The 12968-nt window shown below is 59.2% G+C and overlaps 2 protein-coding genes across 2 annotated transcripts; both read right to left on the reverse strand.

Annotated features, from left to right (window-relative positions):
- Positions 1-260: 260 nt before the first annotated feature.
- On the reverse strand, positions 261-7695 carry LOC123351577 (SLAM family member 9-like). Its single transcript, XM_044991015.1, has 4 exons — positions 7525-7695; positions 2791-3153; positions 1771-2037; positions 261-714 (listed from the first exon to the last, which is right to left on the reverse strand). Exons 1-4 carry the CDS (start codon positions 7580-7582, stop codon positions 578-580), a joined length of 825 nt encoding a protein of 274 aa, XP_044846950.1. The 5' UTR covers positions 7583-7695; the 3' UTR covers positions 261-577.
- Positions 7696-9430: 1735 nt separating this feature from the next.
- LOC123351497 (SLAM family member 5-like) lies at positions 9431-11472 on the reverse strand. The gene is made up of 3 exons (XM_044990882.1): positions 11424-11472; positions 10689-10943; positions 9431-9615 (listed from the first exon to the last, which is right to left on the reverse strand). Exons 1-3 carry the CDS (start codon positions 11470-11472, stop codon positions 9491-9493), a joined length of 429 nt encoding a protein of 142 aa, XP_044846817.1. The 3' UTR covers positions 9431-9490.
- Between the last annotated feature and the right edge of the window lie 1496 nt (positions 11473-12968).

A 12968-nucleotide genomic window follows, 5' to 3' on the forward strand; every position in this document is an offset into this window, starting at 1 on the left:
GTTTCTCCCGGGACAAACCCCTTGGTCCTGGCTCTCCATCGCCCTGCCCTGCGCAGTCATCGGCCCCAGAGCACAGTGGGAAGGAAAATGCCTCCGTGACAGGGTGTTCGGCCCCTTTAACGGCCAGAGGCCGGGGCCGGCCTGCCTTGGGCATTAACCAGGTGCAGCTGGAGGTGAGCTCCTGTCCCCAGAGAGCCGGGTGCCATGGAGTGGGGGAGAGCCCGGCGGGGAGCGGGCATGGCAGGGAGTCACCGGGAAAGGTTTACACGCTGGGACAATAGATGAGCCCCAGGTAGGGGTACGGTTATACACTGGGGTCTTTTCAGAAGGTGGATGGGAGGAAACTGAGGCAGGCGCACCTGTTGTGCTGCCGGCGGCTGCCAGAGGGCGCCACTGAGCAGGGCGGATTCTCCACCACATCTCCCGCCCCACAGAGGGACCCGATACTTCCCCTCCTCCCACTCAGTGACATTCACCCGTCGGAAGCTGCGAGCGAGCGGCCCCCGGAGCATCCTCGGGCTGGGGGGCTGGGAACGCCCAGGCGGGATTGGCAGGCGCAGTGGCAGCTCCTCTGCTCTCAGTCCCGTCTCCGCTCCCTGCCGGGGAGGACGTGCACCGCGATGATCCCGGCGCTCAGGGCTCCCAGCACCAGCAGCAGGACGATCCCCTTGAGGTGGCAGTAGGACAGCGAGGAGGCCGGGGCTGGTGGGGGAGCTGAAGGTGATGGCGTCAGTTCATGCAGGGGGCAACCGGCGATGCCGCAAGAGCCCAGCAGGGGCAGGGGTGCCTGGGAACCTGCCCCCCGCTCCGTACGGGGCAGGAGGAGACGCTGGGCAGCCAGGGCAGAGTCTGGGCCGGGCCCCACTGACCTCGGCTCCGGTGTCCCCTCTGGGGTCAGCAGCCGCATCCTGCCCCCAGGCACAGGAGCCCCCGTCCCCAGAGCGGGGCCCAGAGGCTCTGACGCGGCTCAGACTCCTCCTGAGCAGAGTGAGGGGACGGGGCCCAACACAGCCCTGGGACCCCCCCTCTGAGCCCCTCGCTCCGCCGGCTCCTCCCTGCGCCCCCCACCCGCGAGCAGCTCCTCCCCCCTGGGCAGGGTGGGGCTGTGACCCCTCCCCCGGGCAGCCTGTGCTGATGTTCCTGCCCCTCCCCCTGCTCTCTCCCAGGTAGGAGCCTTCTCAGAGCCGGGGGAGGGGATGGGGGGGGCTGATGCGGCCCCTTATGTGAGTCGGTGTTTGAGATCAGGCGTGTTCAGTAACTAAACTTGTCGGGGTTCCCCCATCCCCCCACATCCCCCATATCTCAGCCTGCACACGGCTCCCCTTGGGCCCAGGCTGCTCCCCACTGACCCTGCGACGCTGCTCTGGTGACACAGACAAATCCAGAGCAAACCACTCCCTGCCTGGCAGGGTTACAGATCTGCAGCGAGGTGGCTTCTGGGCTGGGGGCAGGTTCTGGCTGGGATCAAAGCCCTGAGACTGGTGCAAAGGCAGCGACCTGATGCCAGCTCCCCCCGTGTTCACACTGGGCAGCGCCACCCTGCAGAGGGAGTTGTGCCTGGCAGGGTACAATTCGGTTCTCAGGAAATGTTCTCTTTGCTGGCCTGTAACACAAGCAGGGCTATAAAACTGTCACTGTTATGAGCCTGATCCTGCCAGTGCCCTGGGAGATGAGCCCGTGGCAGACTGGCAGGAGGGGTCCGTTAGCTGCTCTAGATGTGCTGGGTTTGTTTCTGTTTTAAACAGGAGTCTTTCCTGCAGAGGGACTTACCTGCACAAAGGCCCGTTGCAGAGGCGGTTGTGGAGCTGTTACTGACGGGGTTCTGGGCTGTGCAGGTGACGGCCAGGGGAGCATCCCGGGGGCGCAGAGAGATGGGCAGAATGGCCCCATTGGGTACCACAGCGCCCCCTGCTGTGTGAGTCCAGCTGTAGGTCACATTGTCCCCTCCATCCCCGACGGTGCAGCGCAGGTTGTAGTTACAGGTTTCAGTCACACAGGTCACTGGGTCACAGAGGACAGTTGGCTCCGGTACTTGCTCTGCAGGGGGTCGAGAAACATGGAATGGGCTGAAATTCCTGCAGCATCTTGCTAGCGGCTGCCTGGATGTGCTGGGGGAAGCCGAGTGCAAGGAGCTGTCTGGCTCCTCCAGCACGGTTGGGGCAGGGGCAGGGGATCAGGGCAACAGCAGCCAGGTCGGGGGAAGGAAGTTGCAGAGGAGAAGTGGGCAGAGAGGCAGAGCTGGGGGGTGGCAGGAGAAGGAACAGGAGCGAGGGGGAGGAGAAGCAGCCGCACTAAGAGGTCTGCACAGACGCTGGGGCCCAGGGCCGCCCAGAGGATTCCGGGGGCCTGGGGTCTTCGGCGGCGGGGGGGCCCTTCCGTTCTGGGACCCGCTGCCAAAGTGCCCCAAGACCCGCGTGGGGCCCCCAGCCGCCGCAGTGCAGCCGGGTCTTCTGCGGTAATTCGGCGGTGGGGGAGCCCCCACCGTGGGTCTCCAGGGCACTTCTGCAGCTGCTCCCGGAGCGGAAGGACGCTCCGCCGGCGAAGACCGGGAGCAGAAGAAGCTCCGGGACCTGCAAGAGTTTTCTGGAGACTCCGGAGCGAGTGAAGGACCCCGCTCCAGAGGCCCCAAAAAACTCTCGTGAGGGCCCCTGCGGGGCCCGGAGCAAATTGCCCCTCTTGCCCCCCCTCTGGGCGGCCCTGCTGGGGCCCTGCAGCCCTTGATCTCCCAGAGGCGCTTCCTGAGCAGGGCGGGTTCCAGCTTCCCCCGGGGTTCATCGGCCCCACACTTACCGTACACGCGCAGCGTGTAGTTTCTGTGGATGATGCCTGTAGCTGTGCTGATTTGAGCGCTGTGGGTGGTGGAAGTGCCTGTAGCTGTGCTGATCTGAGCTCCGTAGGTGCCCGTGTCCTCCATCCTCAGGCTGGTGATCTGAAGCGAGTTGCTCTCGGGGACTCTCAGGCGTCCCTCGTAGGATGGGTCTAACACAATGACAGTGGGGGGGTTTCCTGCTGCTACAGTTACTATACTCCTCGTTGTGTTTACTGTCCAGGCAGCAGTTCTAACTTGCTCTGCTGGGATCCCCAGGGGGAAAGTGACGGAGCCCCCCACAATCCTGCTCAGCTCCATCGCGCCTGCCCCAGCTCTGCCGGACCCTGCCCCACGAGAGAAGAACAGGAGCCTTTAGGACCAGATCGACCACACGCCCCGTCACGGGGACACCAGGCCAGTTCCCCTCCCCAGCCCTTGTGACACGTTCCCCCGGGAGCAGGGCCCTGGGCGAAACTTCCTCCTTGCGCCCCCCACCCCCACCCCTCCCCACAGAGCATCGATTATAAACTTTCAGAAATGAATCCTGCCTAGCATGGCCTTGCTCATTAGAACTAATACACGTTCGGCTTGAAAATGGGTTAATTTCATTATTTAGTCTACATATTTAATGAAAATAAATGAATAACCTGACAGGGTGTGGGGCTGGCTGGCTTCGGGCAGGGGGGTGGGGCAGGGGCTGGCTGGAGACGGGGTGTGTGGGGCTGGCTGCGGGCAGGGTGGTGGGTACCGGGGCTGTCCCTAGATATTCTGGGTCCCTACGCTGCCCCCCCATGGGGGAGGGGGACATGGTGCCCCAGGCCTCCGCGGGGGGAGGGCTCTCGGGGGGGGGGTTGGCTTTGAGGGCAGGGGGGAACCACCCCCCACACTCCCCGGTGGCGTGGCTGGGGCCAGGTCTCTGCACTTCCCCCCGCCGGTGAGGGCAGCCCGGCCCTGCTGCAGAGCTCAGGGGAGTGGGGGTGAGGTGGGGCTGAGCAGGGGCAGGGGCCCTGGGGCAGAGCCAGAGCAGCAGGGAGCAGCCGCCCCCCGGCGGCCGGAGGAGGAATGACACCACTTCCCGGCCGCCCGGAGCTGATCGAAGCCCCAGCGCCGGGTGAGCGTCCCAGACATTTTGGGCACCGCTTTTTGGTGCCCTCAAATCTTGGCGCCGCAGGCGGCCGCCTAGTTTGCCTAATGGCTGCACCGGCCCTGCCCGGGACCCAGGGGGCGCTAGGTGGGAGGGGGAGAGGGAGGGGACGGTACCGTTTCCTATGGAGCTGGGCCCAACCCCTCCCAGATTTCAGATCCTGGTGTCCAGCGCCCCATGGCCAGGCCACCTTCAGCCCTGGGGCTGGGGCTGGGATATTACAGAGCCAGGGGCCAGCTGTCAGATGTGGGTCTGGATCTGGCTTTTGAACACGTCTGATCTCAGAGGGTTGAGCTCCGGTAGCAGTAGGAGGCTCTTTCCCTCTGCTGTGAACCAACCACTAGAGGGGGACAGAGAGCCGCACGGTGCCAGAGCGGGTTACAGGCTTTCACAGGCGTTTTACCTGCACAGGTTGAGTGGAGGCTGATGATCCTATTACAGCCCAGTGATGGCCGAGTCTGTCTATCCCCTGACCCACTCGTCTCCCTCTGGGGGTTCTTACACTGGGGCCCATCACCCCGGTGTCTGAGCCCCTCCCAAGAGCAAGGGAGACAGCTTGGATTCCTCTCTCCCTGCCCAGCAGGCTCGGGCGGTTTCATGATCCCCACCGGCCGTAGCTGAGCTGGGGGTGACGGTGTTGGGTTTGGGGCTAGTGCAGGAAATTTGGCTGAAGAGGTGAATTTGCACCTAGCTCTCGCGGGTCCCGGAGCTTCTTCCGCTTCCGGTCTTCACTGGTGTGTCTGTTGCAGCTGCCTCCCTGCTGCATTCCTTTTTTGTTTTCCTCTCTGTGTGGCCGCCCCTCCCAGCCATGGGGCTAGCAAGAGTCATAGCCTGGCCCTGCTCAGTGGAATGGCCTTTGCAGACTAACCGGAGCCATTGCTCTGCTCAGGTGGGGGTGGGCCCCTGCCTCCTTTGTTCAGACCTGGGCTCGGTGTAGGGGGCGCTGCCCAAGAATGCAAGACCTTATATGGCCACATAGCTGAGCATGTAAGTCATGCCTGTGATTTAGGACTAGCCCAGACACGTCTGTGCACACCTGAAGACTTTTCCCTGCTTTCTCTCCTCCCCTCTAACAAGGGGAACCAATCAAAGTCACTGGCGGGAAACTGCCTAAGTTTGCCTATATAACCAGACATTTTCTAAGCAGACCTCGGAGAAGGTCCTTGCTTTGCCACCTGGTCTGATCAGCTAGGGGTCTTTGGGAGGCCCTCTCCCCGCTCTCGTTTGTTTTTGAGCATACCCCCGTTTTTAAACTCCCCTCCCACGAACAACGAATTTTGCCTGGAGATCTCCTGATTATTGTGAGCAAATTGAGTCCTCTCTGCGTCCTCTCTGCGTCCTCTGATGCTGCTGCTGTGCCTGCCTCTGCTGTTGTCCTGGGGATTGGTAAGAACTCTCTCTTGCAGACCCCCGCTGTTCTAGCTGCTGGCTTTTCTTTCCCCAACAGACAGACAGACCTTGGTCTGCATCTGTAATCTGTTTCTGGAGCTCCTTTGCTGCTAGAAATAAACCTGTGCCTCCCTGGATTCTATCCTGGGCAGCTCACTTGCAGTTGCTCCACTGCTGCAGCCACACCCTTGGAGAACCACCCCTAGTATAAGGTGCACTCATTAGGTTAAATTAGGTTTAGCATTATACTCTGTAAATTAGGCTTAGAGAATTGTTGCATTGTGTTTTCTTACTTGCTAATTTGTGTAGTCTTGGTTAAGTTAGATCATAGATAAGATTTTGCTGTGTTTTGTATAATTGTGGTTAAGTCTGTCTTTCCACTGCAACCCCCCCCCCCCAGCTTCTTTGTGTCCCTCTGACTCCTTACAGTCTCTCTGTTCTCTGTCTCTCTCTAAGTTTAAATCTCCCTCTGCTCCACCACGTGCTCCTCTCCCCACATCCCAATCTAGCATAAAACCCCATTGGTTACTTTTTTCCTCTCTGATACACCTCACATTCTATATTTACACCACTGTGACACATTTTTACCTAAAATTGTTTGTTATTTAACATATTTTTCCATAACTGTTAGTTGGTTATATGCTGCTGTGACACACCTTTTTACATAGAAATTGTTAGCTACCTGTTACATTTATACCTCAGTGTTAATTGTTTACCAACTGTATTGTACCCCACTATTGAAACCCCCTATACTGTTCACCAAAAGAAACCCCTCCCCAATTGTCTACCTTAACAACCCCCACACCCCTCACTATTAAATTTTCCCTGTTTTTGCATTTTCTTAATAAAGTTTATTTTGCACCCCACCCGTGTGGTAATTGCTCCCCAAGATCCCCTACCTGCTGGCAGGGACATGGTGGAGGGTCCTTCCGCTCCGGGGTGGAAGGACCCCCCGCCATCGAATTACCGCCGAAGCGCAGCTGGGTCTTCAGCTGTAATTCGGCGGCGGGGGGCCCTTCCGTTCCGGGACCCACCGCGGAAGTGCCCCGGAGACCTGTGGCGGGGGCCCCCCGCCGCCAAATTACTGCGGAAGACCCGGCTGCACTGCGGCTGCTGGGGGCCCCCGGCGGGTCTTCAGGGCACTTCGGCGGCGGGTCCCGGAACAGAAGGGCCCCCTGCTGCCGAAGACCCCAGGCCCCCGGAATCCTCTGGGCAGCCCTGCAGGAGCTGTGCTCCCGGGCAGAGCTCTTCACTGCACAGAGTTAGTGTGGATTGTGAGTTGTGCAGAGGGGAGTTTCTCTCAGCTTGTGTCCCTGGGGCAGGGAGTCAGTGCTTTGTTTACAGACAGAGGCAGGGTGATTAAGATGAGGAAAGGCCGGTAATTAAATGAAGGATCTGGAAGTGGTTAGATGAACCTGTCAAACAGGAATCCCTGTGTGGGTGGGGGGTGAGGAGAGAGCCCAGGGGACTCAGAAGAAACACAGCGGAGCCCTCTGAGCCCAGGCTACACTCAGAACAGAGGAAGGTGTGAGGGGCCTAGGAGAACAGAAGGGGCCGAAGCCCAGGGCAGGGCTGGCAGTGGCACAGAGAAGGTCCCACGCTCCCTGTGGTCCTGATGTGGCCCCATCACCGCAGCATCTGAGCTCCTCACAGCACAGCCCCTGGGTGAGGCAGAGCTGGGCTGTTACCCCCATTGCACAGATGGGCACTGAGGCACACCCAGACTAGCAGCCAGACTTTCACAGGTATTTAGGCCCCGAGTGGGATTTTCAAAAGCGCCTAGAAGGTTCGGTGCTTTGTAAACCCCACTAGGTGCCTGGCTACATCCTTGGGTGCCTGAAAACCTTTGAAACTCTGTCCCTAAGGTGCTGATGTGAGGTCAGACAGGAAGTCCATGGGGGGATGGGGGGATGTGTTAAGACCCTGCTGGAAAGGAACTAGCCTCTAAACAGAAGTGAAAGCTGTGATGCCAACTCTCTTCTTTCTCTACATAGGAATTAGAAACTGTTATCTGACAGCAGCACTGGGCCTCTGTTATTATCTACAAAAAACCAAGAGTTTTCAGGTGCTCAACTAGCCTCTGGAATCACGATTAAAGTGCTGCCCTCTATCCCCCGCCTCTGAAATGACACCAGTGTCTGTGCCACCATTTCCTGCCCTGGAGTTCAGACAGATCACTCACCGCCGGGCTGTGAAACCAACAGGAGCAAGAGAAGGGAAGGCCGCAGAGCCCCCTCCATCCTGGCAGCGAGGGGCAGGCAGAGCGGGCGGCCGTCAGTCCGTATAACGGGTGTCCTGACCGAACAGGGCCGGAGCGGGTTAGACGGCAGGGTCTGGCTGAGTGGCCGATGGATCCCTGATAGTGCCGAGGGGCTGCAGAGAAATGACCCGTCCCCCAGCTCTGCAACTTCCCCCACGAGACGCTCTTTCCTTTGTGGTAAGTGGCGCAATGAGCTCAAAGCAGCCCAGGGCGCTGGGTCAGGGAAGGTTCCTCTAATTGCTCAGGGCTGAAAGGGTCTGAACCAGACACGGCTCCTGCGATACTGGATGGTTCTGTCTATTGCACCGGAGAGCCTGTCACGCTAGGAATTCTGTTACCCGGGGCCCCTTGACACGGCTCTAGCAATGGAAAGGGCCTTCGACGGGGCACCTAGTACATTGACACCCACTGTCAGGGCCCTTTGCACAGCCAGGGGGGTGTGACGGGGGCTTGGCGTGAATGAGAATCTGGCCCTGTGTCCCGGGGGCTGCGATCCGCTGGGAGCGGAGGGTCTGTAGGTTCTCTGCTGGATAGAGGCCTGAGCAAAGGAATTGAAGGCGCCTCCCCATGGCTGGCAGCTCAGAGCTGGGGCAGGGACACAAATCCGGATCGGGTGTGAGCAGGAGGTGCTGAGCATTGTGGGGAAGATGGTGACTGAGCCTGGACACCGAGGAAGCCCTGCAGTGAGTGTGATGCCAGTAGCAGGGTTACCCCAGTGATACAAGGATCATGACCCTGTGGAGTGCAGAGGTGGAGACTTTATTTACATGATGGAAAGTTATCCCGCGGAACTCATTGCCACTGGATAATATTGCTCTGTCAAGCTTTTGCAGGATTAAAATACAACACACCCTGGACCTGTCTGAATAACAAGGACATTCACGGCTCTGCTGGGGAGGAGAGAGAGAATGTGGAAGGGACATTAACTCTTTGGCACCAGGGTATAAACCAACTTCCCTCTGTGTGTGGGTGAGAAAAATTCCTCATGTGGGCAGGTTATTCCAGAATAGTCCAGTAGGGGGTGTGTTTCTCCTTCCTCTGAAGTAGCCGAGGCAGGGCAGGGCTGGAGCAGGGACGCTGGACTACACTGGCCGGGTGTAATTCCTAAGGGCTTGTCTCCACACAGTTAAAGAGGTGCAGGGACTTGTTTCCACTGAGACAAGGGCACCCCCAGTCAGGGAGGCAGCGCTTTCACTGGATCCGTAGAAAATCACCCCACTGACCTGCAGTGACACTGGTGCAGCAGCTGGGTCTACACCAGGCTGGAGTCCCCTGTTTTTAGGGCCAGTCCTGGGTTCACGAGGCAGCTGAGTTTCTCCCGGGACAAACCCCTTGGTCCTGGCTCTCCATCGCCCTGCCCTGCGCAGTCATCGGCCCCAGAGCACAGTGGGAGGGAAAGTGCCTCCGTGACAGGGTGTTCGGCCCCTTTAACGGCCAGAGGCCGGGGCCGGCCTGCCTTGGGCATTAACCAGGTGCAGCTGGAGGTGAGCTCCTGTCCCCAGAGAGCCGGGTGCCATGGAGGGGGGGAGAGCCCGGGGGGGAGCGGGCACGGCAGGGAGTCACTGGGAAAGGTTTACACGCTGGGACAATACATCAGCCCCAGGGAGGGGTACGGTTAGACACTGGGGTCTTTTCAGAAGGTGGATGGGAGGAAACTGAGGCAGGCGCACCTGTTGTGCTGCCGGCGGCTGCCAGAGGGCGCCACTGAGCAGGTTGGATTCTCCACCACATCTCCCGCCCCACAGAGGGACCCGATACTTCCCCTCCTCCCACTCACTGACGTTCACCCGTCGGAAGCTGCGAGCGAGCGGCCCCCGGAGCCTCCTCGGGCTGGGGGGCTGGGAACGCCCAGGCGGGATTGGCAGGCGCAGGGGCAGCTCCTCTGCTCTCAGTCCCGTCTCCGCTCCCTGCCGGGGAGGACGTGCACCGCGATGATCCCGGCGCTCAGGGCTCCCAGCACCAGCAGCAGGACGATCCCCTTGAGGTGGCAGTAGGACAGCGAGGAGGCCGGGGCTGGTGGGGGAGCTGAAGGTGATGGCGTCAGTTCATGCAGGGGGCAACCGGCGATGCCCCAAGAGCCCAGCAGGGGCAGGGGTGGGGGTGCCTGGGAACCTGCCCCCCGCTCCGTACGGGGCAGGAGGAGACGCTGGGCAGCCAGGGCTGAGTCTGGGCCGGGCCCCACTGACCTCGGCTCCGGTGTCCCCTCTGGGGTCAGCGGCCGTGTCCTGCCCAGGCACAGGAGCCCCCGTCCCCAGAGCGGGGCCCAGAGGCTCTGACGCGGCTCAGACTCCTCCTGAGCAGAGTGAGGGGACGGGGCCCAACACAGCCCTGGGACCCCCCCTGTGAGCCCCTCGCTCCGCCGGCTCCTCCCTGCGCCCCCCACCCGTGAGCAGCTCCTCCCCCCTGGGCAGGGTGGGGCTGTGACCCCTCCCCGGGCAGCCTGCGCTGATGTTCCTGCCCCTCCCCCTGCTCCCTCCCAGGTAGGAGCCTTCTCAGAGCCGGGGGAGGGGATGGGGGGGGCTGATGCGGCCCCTTGTGTGAGTCAGTGTTTGAGATCAGGCGTGTTCAATAACTAAACTTGTCGGGGTTCCCCCCATCCCCCCCATATCTCAGCCTGCGCACGGCTCCCCTTGGGCCCAGGCTGCTCCCCACTGACCCTGCGACGCTGCTCTGGTGTCACAGACAAATCCAGAGCAAATCACTGCCTGCCTGGCAGGTTACAGGCTAAGATCTGCAGCGAGGTGGCTTCTGGGGCTGCGGGGGGCAGGTTCCGTTTGGGATCAAAGCCCTGGGACTGGTGCAAAGGCAGCGACCCGATGCCAGCTCCCCCCGTGTGCGCACTGGGCAGCGCCACCCTGCAGAGGGAGTTGTGCCTGGTAGGGTACAATTCGGTTCTCAGGAAATGTTCTCTTTGCTGGCCTGTAACACAAGCAGGGCTATAAAACTGTCACTGTTACGAGCCTGATCCTGCCAGTGCCCTGGGAGATGAGCCCGTGGCAGACTGGCAGAAGGGGTCCGTTAGCTGCTCTAGACGTGCAGGGTTTGTTTCTGTTTTAAACAGGAGTCTTTCCCGCAGAGGGACTTACCTGCACAAAGGCCCTTTGCAGAGGCGGTTGTGGAGCTGTTACTGACGGGGTTCTGGGCTGTGCAGGTGACGGCCAGGGGGCTCTGAGATACGTGCAGAATGGACTCATTGGGTACCACAGCGCCCCCTGCTGTGTGAGTCCAGCTGTAGGTCACATTGTCCCCTCCATCCCCGACGGTGCAGCGCAGGTTGTAGTTACAGGTTTCGTTCACACAGGTCACTGAGTCACAGAGGACAGTTGGCTCCGGTACTTGCTCTGAGAGGAGTGCAGAGAAACATGGAACAGGATGAAATCACAGCAGCCTCTTATTAGCTGCTGCCTGGAATTGCTGGGGGAAGAAGAGTGCAGAGAGCTCTCTGCATCTTCGCAGCATGGTTGGAGCAGAGGCAGTGGGGAAATGTGATGGTGTCACAATTTGGAAGTGGGGGGCAGATGGGAGGAAGGGATCATTTATTGCATTGGGGGTTGCAGGGAGGCCCAATCTCTAGGCTTGTTGGGGGTCTGAGCTGATCAAAAGTTTCCCACAATATTTTTTTCTGTTGGAAAATGTGGGTTTGTTGCAAATTGACATTTTCCAGGGGGAATTGTCCATTTCAGTGGAAATTTTTAATTTTCCAGAGCAACATTTGGAAACAAACTGTTTCATTTTGAACTGACATTTCTGCTCAAAGCACCGTTTTATTGGCAGGGTAGGTTGAAACGTCTAAGTAACCAATCGAAGCTTTGAAACAAAACTTTTGCTTTGATTAAAAATGTTGAAACTTTTCCTTTCTGAATCGAACATTTTCAAACCGTTTTGTTCTGTGAAAATTTTTGCTCTGTCCACTTTTCCTCTTGATGCAGGAGGAAAACCGCTGTCGAAATACCGGCATGCCCTGCGGGAGGGGAATTCTGTCTGACCAGCTCTGTTGGGGTAAAGATCACTCTGGAGTTGTGAGGTGAGGAGATCAGAGTGGGGCCTGGAGAAGATGGATGAACAATGAAATGCTGGGGTGGGGGAAGGAAACCTACATGCCAAGAGGAGATTGGGTTTCTGATGGACCTGAGCTGTGTGTGTTCGGGGAAGGGGCTGGAGCAATGGGGTAGCAGCCAGGATGGGGGAAGGTACATGAAGAGGACAATTGGGCAAGGGCTGTAAAGTTTGAGCAGAAAGGCAGGGCTGGGATGTGGGGGAGTGGCAGGGACAGGAGCGAGGAGGAGGAGAAGCAGCCGCACTAAGAGGTCTGCACAGATGCTGAGACCCTGCAGCCCTTGATCTCCCAGAGGAGCTTCCTGAGCAGGGCGGGTTCCAGCTTCCCCCGGGTTCATCGGCCCCACACTTACTGTACACGCGCAGTGTGAAGCGCTTGGTAACAGAGCCTTTATCTGTGTTTACGTCAGCTCTGTATTGTCCCGTGTCCTCCATCCGCAGGTGGGCGAGCTGTAGGGAGTAGCTCTCGTCAAGGATTCTCACGCGTCCGCTGTAATTTTTTTTGTCTATCAGAACGACACTGGGTGGTTTCCCTGCTGCTATAGTTCCTAGACTCTTTGTGTTTACGGTCCAGCCAGCGTTCTCGAATTGCTCTGCTGCTGGGATCTCCAGAGGGAAAGTGACCGACCCTCCCAGAATCCCGCTCAGCTCCATCGCGCCTGCCTCTGCTCTGATGTACCCTGCCCCATGAGAGAAGAACCGGAACCTTTAGGACCAGATCGACCACACGCCCCGTCACGGAGACACCAGGCCAGTTCCCTTCCCCAGCCCTTGTGACACGTTCTCTCAAAAACCAGGGGGTGCTGCTGTTCCCGGGCTGCGGGAGGGGACCGTTCCTTTTCCCATGGAGCTGGGCCCAAACCCTCCCATATCATCATGTCCAGCGCCCCATGGCCAGGCCTTCAGCCCTGGGGCTGTGATTGGGCTATTGCCGAGTGAGGGGCCAGTTGTCAGATTTGGATCTGGGTGTGGCTTTTGAATGCATCAACTATTGGGGGATAGAGATCCGGGAGCAGTAGGAGGCTCTGACCCTTTGAGGTGGAGCAGCCGCTAGATGGGGACAAAGGCCCCCCCTGCATTGGAGTGTGTTACAGCTGTTACAGGGGGGTTCTGCATAGCCTCATGGGAGGCTGATGATCTCATTACAGCCCATTGAATGGCCGATGCTCTCTATTAAATGTCTGCACACACCCGTCTCTTCCTCAGGGTCCTGAGGGGGTCATGCTGCCAACACCATCACAAAAATAGTCTTGCCCCTGTCTCCATGTTGCAAATTATCTGCCAGACACTCTAGCAGCTGGGTCCTGCTG

The sequence above is a fragment of the Mauremys mutica genome, chromosome 17 (assembly GCF_020497125.1).
Source record: "Mauremys mutica isolate MM-2020 ecotype Southern chromosome 17, ASM2049712v1, whole genome shotgun sequence".
NCBI classification, from domain to species: Eukaryota; Metazoa; Chordata; order Testudines; family Geoemydidae; genus Mauremys; species Mauremys mutica.

What these genes read in the sequence shown, in the direction of transcription:
- LOC123351497 (XM_044990882.1), bottom strand. Translation starts at nt 11,472, where the DNA reads ATGTTCGATTCAGAAAGGAAAAGTTTCAACATTTTTAATCAAAGCAAA. An exon ending in CATTTTTAATCAAAGCAAAA is followed by an intron (nt 10,944 to 11,423) that starts GTTTTGTTTCAA and finishes CACTCCTCTCAG; the next exon opens with AGCAAGTACCGGAGCCAACT. An exon ending in TGCAAAGGGCCTTTGTGCAG is followed by an intron (nt 9,616 to 10,688) that starts GTAAGTCCCTCT and finishes CTCCCCCACCAG; the next exon opens with CCCCGGCCTCCTCGCTGTCC.
- LOC123351577 (XM_044991015.1), bottom strand. Translation starts at nt 7,582, where the DNA reads ATGGAGGGGGCTCTGCGGCCTTCCCTTCTCTTGCTCCTGTTGGTTTCA. An exon ending in GTTGGTTTCACAGCCCGGCG is followed by an intron (nt 3,154 to 7,524) that starts GTGAGTGATCTG and finishes CTCGTGGGGCAG; the next exon opens with GGTCCGGCAGAGCTGGGGCA. An exon ending in CTACACGCTGCGCGTGTACG is followed by an intron (nt 2,038 to 2,790) that starts GTAAGTGTGGGG and finishes GACCCCCTGCAG; the next exon opens with AGCAAGTACCGGAGCCAACT.